The 9,831-nt window shown below is 42.5% G+C and overlaps 1 protein-coding gene across 1 annotated transcript; it reads left to right on the forward strand.

Moving 5' to 3' along the window:
* The first annotated feature begins 257 nt into the window (after positions 1-257).
* On the forward strand, positions 258-9,363 carry LOC139547784 (delta-like protein C). The gene is made up of 9 exons (XM_071356852.1): positions 258-553; positions 650-889; positions 1,458-1,518; positions 1,751-2,008; positions 2,525-2,886; positions 3,001-3,217; positions 6,845-7,547; positions 7,839-7,959; positions 8,080-9,363. Exons 1-9 carry the CDS (start codon positions 503-505, stop codon positions 8,083-8,085), a joined length of 2,019 nt encoding a protein of 672 aa, XP_071212953.1. The 5' UTR covers positions 258-502; the 3' UTR covers positions 8,086-9,363.
* The last annotated feature ends 468 nt before the right edge of the window (positions 9,364-9,831 follow it).

The following is a 9,831-nucleotide window of genomic DNA, read 5'->3' on the forward strand; positions in this document are numbered from 1 at the left end:
CGGGGATAGGCCTATAGCCTATTTCTTCACATTTTCATTCAGCTTTGTGGCTGAAGCATCCACAGAGCCTTAAATTTAAAGGGTTTGCAGTGCGTTATATTACCCTATCCAATTTGGTGACAAAGCACATCGTAAACCGTCCCCAAATTGCAACCAAGTCTGCACAGCCTTTGACACACTCCCCCTCCTGCGCGCCCGCACCCTCCCCACTCTGATCCTGGAAGGCGGTATAAAATCCCTGGCGCACGCTCCACTACACGTAACTAAAGGTAGAAAGAAGTCCAGAGTGCAACTGCTCCGCGGAGCAAAATAATTTTATTTTCGTTGTGAGCTCAATTTCTATTAAGTATTGTCTGAAGACCACAAATCTCACATCTAGCGCGCTCTATTTCGCACGTGATTTTTTTCCCCCCTTGTTTTGGGATACAAGACATTTTTCCTCTATTGGATATCTGGCGCTGTCTCCTATACTTTCATAGCAGAAGAAGAAACACTTCCCGCAATGGCTCATTTGTTATTCACGTGTTTTTTGGCGTTGACATCAACGCAACTGGTGAGTACACATGCAATATTCATAGTTATGTTACGTGTTGGTAACCTGTGCAATTGCGCTTTTTACCCACTAATATGTACTTAATCTTTCTTGTAGGTCGAGTCGTCCGGTGTGTTTGAGTTGAAAGTACACTCCTTCAGTAGTACCCGAAGTGTCTGCAAACGGTCTAGGGACTGCCAGATATTCTTCCGAGTCTGTCTTAAACATTCCCAAGATGTCATCTCATCTGAGCCCCCCTGCACATATGGCATGGGACTGACCGACATCTTCAGTGCTGACCAGAGCTCCATCTCCAGTAGCGCACCCATCAGAGTACCTTTCCATTTCAAGTGGCCGGTGAGTAGCCTACAGTACACATACTCAATATACCATAGAGCTGATTGGAAATTAAAGGTCCAATGCAGCCGTTTTTCTCACTATCAAATCATTTCCTGGTAACAATTAAGTACCTTACTGTGATTGTTTTCAAAGAAATTGTCAAAAAGAAATAAAACTAGCTTCTTAGTATGAAGAGCAATTTCGCAAGTGAGAATTGTGCTAGGACTAACTGGGAGTAGAGAACACTCTTATTTGTCTATCTAATTTACCACCTGGTGATGTCACCAGGCAGGCCAAAACTCAATCTCACCAAAACAGGCTGATATTTCAGGCAGTCTTTACCTCTTACACTAAAAGGGCATTATCATCATTTTCAGAATTTCACTGTATTATTCCAACATGGTATGGAAATATATTTAAAACACAGGAAATCACTGCACTGGGCCTTTTAATGGTTAATGCCAGGTGGTACATTTCATAGATTGGGTAATGTCATGACGCTTTTCATGAAGAGTTTTTCACTTTATATAATCTCGCCTCTTACAGCTTTTTGACAAAGTATATATTTTTCCTGTGTGGATTAAAGGGTACATTCTCGCTTATTGTTGAAGCCTGGAACGCAGAGTCCTCCGACGGACAGTCCACAGGTAGGTAGCCTTCAGTGCCCACTCCCTCTAGGCCGTGGAAAGTGACTTTGATGTTCCTCTAATAGTGATTCCCAGCACAAGCGTTTGAGTTATAAAACACGTTTTACATATTTATAAAAATGCGGTAACATTTAATTAGACATATATATATTTTAAAGCTATTACCTCACAAGATTGGATTTTAGGAATGCATTTTATTTTAATCTGCTTAGTGTCTCTCTCTCTTTAATAGAAAACCAGAATAACTTGATCAGCCGCTTGGCCACCCGTAGAAGACTAGACATTGGCGAGGATTGGTCACAGGATGTGCATTTTGAAGAGCAAAGTGAACTTCGTTATTCTTACCACGTTGTCTGCGATGAACACTACCACGGTGACAGCTGCTCAGACTACTGCCGTCCCCGTGACGACCCATTCGGACACTACACTTGTGATGCCGCGGGCGCCAGAATGTGCCTGTCAGGTTGGAAAGGAGAATATTGCTCAGAATGTAAGTGTACAGAAGGACTACAACGTTTTTTAAATGAGGCCAATTCCTATGAATTTTTTACCGGCTGTTATTCAGATTAATATACTTGTGTGTGTGTATATATATTGCCATAAAATACTTGCTTTTTTCATCTCAGAAATTACTGTTTTGCACCACTGATTTGTGCTGGATGTGCACAGCGCGTGTAATTTCAATTCTTGAAATAGTTAATTCTGACATTTCAACGACATCTTCTGGTGAAAAAAAAAAAAGCTGTCGATTCAAATATAGAGTTAGTCTGCATCTTTTGTTCGGCCAACAATGGAGCTGAGTTTATGGTTTAACAGGGACACGCGTCGGAACTTAATGTGGGCTCCCTTGCATGAAAAAATATGGCATGTGTTCCTTTTGTGTGTGTGTACCAGCTGCGTAGTTTAGTACTTAACAAATACTTGATGTGTCTGAGCCCAGTGAAGGGGGATTGTTTTGTGATCCGAAAGGGGCACACTCATTCTAATTTTCTCTCTATCTCCAAAGCCATCTGCTCGTCTGGCTGCAAGGAGAAGCACGGTTATTGTGAGGCCCCAGGCGAATGCAAGTGCCGCCTCGGGTGGCAGGGACCCCTCTGTGACGAGTGCGTCCGCTATCCTGGCTGCTTGCATGGCACCTGCGGCCAGCCGTGGCAGTGCAACTGTAAAGAGGGCTGGGGAGGACTGTTCTGCAACCAGGACCTCAACTACTGCACCAACCACAAGCCCTGCACGAACGATGCTCCTTGCACCAACACAGGCCAGGGCAGCTACACCTGTACATGCAGGCCGGGCTTCAGTGGCAACAATTGTGAGATCGAAACCAACGAGTGTGACAGCAACCCCTGCAAGAATGGAGGCAGCTGCGATGTAAGTTCTGCCATAACTGCTGCATTCTATTTATCTCTCAGGATTAAAAGCTACTACTCACAGTCAAAGTCTTTAATTGTCCTCTATGAAATGCTAACATATATAAACTTCCAGGATCTGGAGAATGACTACACCTGCACATGCCCCCAAGGCTTCTACGGGAAGAACTGTGAGATCAGTGCGATGACCTGTGCCGACGGACCCTGCTTCAACGGTGGCACCTGCATGCAGCAGGTGACCGGTGGTTACTCCTGCCGCTGTCCTGCCGGCTACATGGGCTCCAACTGCGAGAAGAAGATTGACCGCTGCAGCAATGGCCCCTGTGCTAACGGTAAGAATTCCCCCAACAGCACAACCACAGACTGGGTGAGGGAAACCTACCAGGACTTCTGATTGTTATGATGGAGCACTGGCGACCCGTCATTCAGGGCAGGTAGTGCTATTTTGAGCCCCACATTTTTAGCAAAAAAAATAGCTTTCCTGTTTTGCATGTTATTTTGGCATTAATACGTGTCACATACCAGCTTGCAAACAATGTAAGAAATATATATACCATAGCGTTAATAAAGCCGCATTTCAAACATGGTCTCTTTTTTTGTTTTCTTGAGTAAGGCAGCTACAAAATGCAGGTGTTTCAGCCTAGCTCATTGCTTTCTGTGGTGGTGGGGCAAGCCAACAGAAAATACGGATCGTTGCGCCGTGATTGGCTCAGTTTTCTGTCACTCATTGGGACACTACGTCACAGCCAACTCTAAGGGTCGAGCTAGAAAATTCAAGCCCCTTGGGTGCTGCTATTGAGTTATATTAGAAGTGCCCATCCAAGAAGGCTCAAGGTAATTTGCCAAATATAAAATTACCTAAAATCACGTATCTACAGTAGCTTTGATTGGACTGATCATGTCAACATCATATTTTCAAAATCTTAGCTAGCAGTCATCATCATGAATCAAGTCGACAATCTACTGGCAAATCCTTTTTAATCATTGTCATATGAAGATAAATAATTAAGAGAATTGACTATTGGACATAAATATTACACAAAAAGTTGGAAATCGCACATTCAACAATGGGTGGTTTGGAAGGAATCAGTGGCTAACTGCAAGCATTGCAAAGCATTTACTAACCTGCTATTTAGTGGAGTGGGTGTGTGGTCCCAAGTCTAAGATTAAGGGTCTCTTTTCCTAGTTTAAAATGATAAACATTCAACATTGGCCATGCTGTCAATGAAGCATGATTTCTGCCGCGCTCAAAACAACTGTAAACTCGGAATGGCAAAATCTGACTTTAGTGAGTTCAAGACAACTGGGAACTCAGGGGGAAAAACGAGCTACGACTGGGAAAATACGTATTTAACTTTCATCCATCTCGGAATTGTAAAGTTGGAGCTCTGGCCTCTTTCTAGAGCTACGACCTGAAGATCACTGACGTCATCATGATTCAACATTTTCTCCCCCCGAGTTCCCAGTTGTCTTGAAAGCACCATAAATTCAGAGAATGCCAGACTTTGATGACAAAATTTGCCAATGAAGGACCGCCACGCCACCTTCCTGTTCAAGAGAGCTCAGCACAAGGTGAGTCAAAAAATGTATTTTATGCTGCTGCATAAATTATGTAATATGCCAGGGAGATATGAATACTGTAGCTAAGAAAGTAATATTTAGTGTATGTTGTGTAGTAAGATGTCAGTATCCCATGTGCCTCACCCTAATAATTTGGTCTATATTCAGCTTAATTTCACCAACTGTTCTGACTTGGTGGTGCACATGTAGCCTATAACCTGTTTTTGAGTTTTAAGAAATGTAATCATTGAATATTGTAAGCGCTTTCATTCTGTTTATTATGCCCCCTTTATTTATCCTACGGTTCTGACTTGGTGTACAGGGAGAACACTGTAAGAACGGCTCATGTTCTGAATTCTGTCGCTGTACATTTCAAAAGTACTGAACAAATAGTTATATTGACTACGTCCGTCCTTGCTGGCTATTTAATGTCTTAATTGATAAGATTGCCTCTAAGGCGCTCGTGGACCCCTTATGCCATAGTTTGTAGATCTTAGTTGTCAGTAGAAACCCCATTTTGTTTAAGCAAGTCTGACATATCAGCTATGTTTTTTAAAAGGCAGTAAATTAGGCCGAATTAATTGTTTTGCTGCCGGACAAGGCTCCGCTGATAGCCAGATGTAGCAGTGGTAAGGTGTTAGGGCCTACATAAATCTGTCCCCCAACAGTTTGTGGAAACCGTTTGTCACTGTTATAGTGCAATTCATGTATTGTTTAGTGTTGTGTTTGCTTTGCTGGCATGCATCCCACAAAAGTATATTTTTTCCCCCACCAAGATTTACATGCTAAAATCGCCACTGTGATGGAGCCGCTCACAAACTCTTATCTGTCCGTCTGACAACAAAACTCAACCGACTGTGTTGCAGACACATTCTTTGGCAGGCAACCTTTACAAAAACCAATGATGTTTTCCTCTTTGCCCATAAACTCAGTTTTGTTTTGACATGCATCCAGTCCGCGCCTAAAATGTTAAAAATGCAGGACAGGCACGGTACAAAAGACGATTGACTCAGACTGATAGAAGGGGTGAGATAAAGCTGTCATTATGAGGTGGGAAAAAACTAGTCTTAGAATGTTGTGGGGTATTATGTCCCCCCCTGGGTCCTCATTAGCTACACTGTAGCTGTACTTAATGTACGAATGAGCACAAGATTATCTGTAATCGGCTAAATTCCTGTTGGTATGGGAAACAAATATTCACAGTTCTATTCCAGTCAAAAGTTAGGACACACCTACTCATTCTAGGATTTTTCTTTATTTTTACGATTTTCTACATTGTGAAGACTATGAAATGAGACACATATGGAATTAGTCACCAAAAAAGTGTTAAACAAATCAAAATATATTTTATATTTGAGATTCTTCAAATAGTTACCCTTTGCCTCGATGACAGTTTTGCACACTCTTGGCATTCTCTCAACCAGCTTCACCTGTAATGCTTTTCCAACAGTCTTGAAGGAGTTCCCACATATGCTGAGCACTTGTTGGCTGCTTTTCCTTCACTCTGCGGTCCAACTCATACCAAACCATCTCAATTGGGTTGAGGTCGGGTGATTTGTGGAGGCCGGGTAATCTGTTGCAGCACTCCATCACGCTACTTCTTGGTAAAATAGCCCTTACACAGCCTGGATGTGTGGTGAGTCATTGTCCTGTTGAAAACAAATGATAGTCCCACTAAGCGCAAACCAGATGGGATGGAGTATCACTGCAGAATGCTGTGGTAGCCATGCTGGTTAAGTGTGCCTTGAATTCAAAATAAATCAGTGTCACCAGCGAAGCACCATCACACCTCCTCCTCCATGATGGCTTTTGCGATTGCACTTGAAGAAACTTTCTAAGTTATTGAAATGTTCCAGATTGACTGACCTTAAGGTCTTAAAGTAATGATGGACTGTTGTTTGTATTTGCTTATTTGAGCTGCTCTTGCCATAATATGGACTTGGTCTTTAATTTAACCAAATAGGGATATCTTCTGTATACCACCCATACCTTGTCTCAACACAACTGATTGGCTCAAACGCATTAAGAAGGAAATAAATTCCACTAATGAAGGCACACCTGTTAATTGAAATGCATTCCAGGTGACTACCTCATGAAGCTGGTTGAAAGAATGCCCGAGAGTGTGCAAAGGGTGGCTACTTTCAAGAATCTAAAATCTCAAATATATTTTGATTTGTTTAACACTTTTTTGGTTACTACTTGATTCCATATGTGTTATTTCGTAGTTTTGATGTCTTCACTATTATTCTACAATGTAGAAAATAGTAAAAATAAAGAAAAATCATTGAATTAGTATGTTTGCCTTCCACAAGAAGCTTTGACACTCATACCTGCACTTCAAGTTTTGATAAACATGTTGAGTGTGCAGTGATTTGAACCCCTCCTCGTCTGTCCAACAGGTGGCCAGTGCCTGGATCTGGGCCACAGTCTGATGTGCCGTTGTCATCCTGGCTTCACTGGGCCGCGCTGCAAGATCAACAACGATGACTGCGCCCGCAACCCCTGCCGCAACGCCGGTACCTGCGTGGACGGCATCAACAGCTTTACCTGCACCTGCACCCTGGGCTTCACCAGCAAGGACTGCAGCATCCGCGCCGATGCCTGCTCCGTCTTCCCCTGCCAGAATGGAGGCACCTGCTACACCCACTTCACCGGACCCGTGTGCCAGTGCCCGGCCGGCTTCATGGGATCCCGTTGCGAGTTCAGCCTCAAACCCACTGCCAAGCCCAAGGCAGACGGTTTGCCTGCAGCCTTGGTTGTCTCATTCGCCCTGGGCCTGGTCACCCTCACCCTGGTGGTGTGTGCTGTCATCGTGGTCCTAAGCCAGATGAGGCATGGGCGGAAGGCCATGGCGTCTTCTGTTCGTAACGACCTGGAGACTTTCAACAACCAGCCCATAGGTGGTTCCAACCCCCCGTCCAGCCTCCGAGAGAAGGAAGCCTTCCTCATCCCCGGCGGCCATTACAAGGTGTCCAATAAGGATAAAGCGCTGACCTCGGCCCCCGCAGACAAACATGGAGACAAGGCGGCTTACAAGCAGAAGATGGTTGACTACAACATGGCCAAAGAGGAAGACTGTCATGCGAAGAACAAATTTGACCGGTAGGTATGCCTCGCCAAACTCAAATGGTATTGTGCCAATGAAGCAGTGTGTGTGTGGTCACCAGTATGAGTTGGATGGAATGCTTGTATTTCCTAGCGTACCCTAGCATCAGGGCTTTCTACTAGCAGACATGTTACAACTTGATCTCTCACTATGTAGTGCTCAGGCTTTATCAGATTTTCTTTAACCCTCAACTTTGTATTGGAGATCACAGTTTCTGTTGTATGATTCCATTGCGCCTGTGGAACCAAACATGACCTATTTTCCCTCCCTCTATCTCTTTTCAACAGGAACAAATCAGAAGGCAGCATAATGGTTCCACCAATGAGCTTCCCTAAAGAAGGCTTGTACCACCCAGTCTTCATCATCCAGACTGAACAGCAAGCTGAACCGTGTGTCTTTGCTACTGAGGTAAGCAGCTCCACCCATTCAAACAGGTTATTATTAAGAGTTTATGAAGGAAGTTATTGTCAAATCACTTTTTCAAGATTTGATTGGTAAACTCTCTCCCTCATCATTTTCCCACCTTAGGTTTAACAACAGTATTCTGACACCAGGAGTACCTTGACCAACAAGGGCTTTGCCTGAACATGTTTACAGTCTTTCAAAGGCAATTCAAAAGAATTGAAGAGGATATATGAAATCAACATGTATTATTTAATATTTATTCATGCTGCTCATTCAAAATGAACTTTTTCACAACATTGACAATGTTTGGATACAATACGTGAAAAGTGGGGGCTGGAGACTAGAATGTATGTTCTGCCATCATTTGCACTACATTTTTAAATATGATTTGCTTTCCATTTAAAAATGAACAAAAATAAAAACTTTTCTCGGAAGAGGGCCAAGGATTCACCAATTACAGAGAAGCAGGACTTTTTACTCTCCTGATGCCTTATCGAAAAGAAAACGACATCTCAAATAATCGAGAGGGACCTTTTTACAATCCATGAATAAGATGCCACTACAATCCACTTGAGAATCGAAAGTAACAGCAAGGACATTTTCGTGGCCTCTTTTCTGTTTTTTTTCTGTCAAAGAAGGGAAACAATGTTCTAGCTGTCAAAGAACTGAAGATGAGGCTTTACTGGAAGCTTAGATGGACAGTTGGCTATAGATATTGGAGTCTGGAGTGGCCGGATGACATATCTAGGCCTTCTGGTCCCTAAACCGGACTCCCTTTCTGTTTGGAAATGAATCACCAATGTGCCCAATCTTTCAGAGCATTGCATATATACTTAGGGAACTCAATCTTATCAAGTGCCTGATCTTTAAATGATGTTATGACTTAAGGAAAAATGGTACTGATCTTACACACTGACATTTTTTGTTGTTGTGCTTGTTTGATACTCTCTTTTTTACAAACACACTAGAAAGTCTTATTTGAACCCGGTTGAAAGTCGTAGTACATGTAATTTGTACAGTTTTATTTTCTCAATGCCTTTCAATATACAACTTCCACACTGAATGAAGTGTATTGTGCATAAAGACTGCTTCCCCGATGACAAAATATCATATCGTTTTAACCGACAGTGCTGGATCTTGAAAAAACTATATTTCTTTTTTGCAGAATGAAGGACTCCAAAGAGGGGTTGTTCTTTTTCATTTGAAACCAAATAGATATATTTTTTAATATTTGTATTATTGTCCTCTTTAATTTAAAAATGCAATGTGTACATAACCATGAAATATTATTTCTATTTAATTTGTTTGTACATCATTTGTATTTATGAAGAGAATTGTATATATGTTATGTGCTTATTGTCACAAAGTCAAAAATATATATTTTTTCATAATAAATCAGAAAAAACATTCATGTGTGTTGTCTTCCACTGGGGTTTGGGGGCTTTGGGCTGCTAGCTTGATGTTTATGGTAAGTAGATGGGACCCATTACTATTGTTGCTGGGCCCGCTGAACCCGCCTAGATAGCAGGGATGTTGGCCTCCCATAGAAAGGGAATCACATGGATGGCACTAGCTAGCAGATTGTTGCCTAGGAGGCGGCTGCGGTGCTGTTTGGAGATGCATCATCCAGGGATTAATGTGCCATCTAGAAAAGGGAGAGAGATCTTACGGAGCGATTTCTCTAAAGCCTTTGGCATAGTTCCCACAGCATACATTATCTGGCTCTAAAGACCAGCTCTAATCCATCTCCCTGATGCCTGTGTATATATATGCAAATTCTTTATCACTCCCCCCCTTTTGGGTGAGACCCTGTATTGTGCAAAATAGATTAAAGGAGAAGCGTATGTTAACAAATCAGCATCCTCTGCACCACTG

This window comes from Salvelinus alpinus, chromosome 21 (genome assembly GCF_045679555.1).
Source record: "Salvelinus alpinus chromosome 21, SLU_Salpinus.1, whole genome shotgun sequence".
Taxonomy (NCBI): domain Eukaryota; kingdom Metazoa; phylum Chordata; class Actinopteri; order Salmoniformes; family Salmonidae; genus Salvelinus; species Salvelinus alpinus.

Bases quoted from the DNA above. Each gene is read 5' to 3' on its own strand.
- LOC139547784 (XM_071356852.1), top strand. From the start codon at position 503: ATGGCTCATTTGTTATTCACGTGTTTTTTGGCGTTGACATCAACGCAA. The intron at 2,009-2,524 runs GTAAGTGTACAG...CTATCTCCAAAG, and splicing joins AGGAGAATATTGCTCAGAAT to CCATCTGCTCGTCTGGCTGC. The intron at 3,218-6,844 runs GTAAGAATTCCC...TCTGTCCAACAG, and splicing joins CAATGGCCCCTGTGCTAACG to GTGGCCAGTGCCTGGATCTG.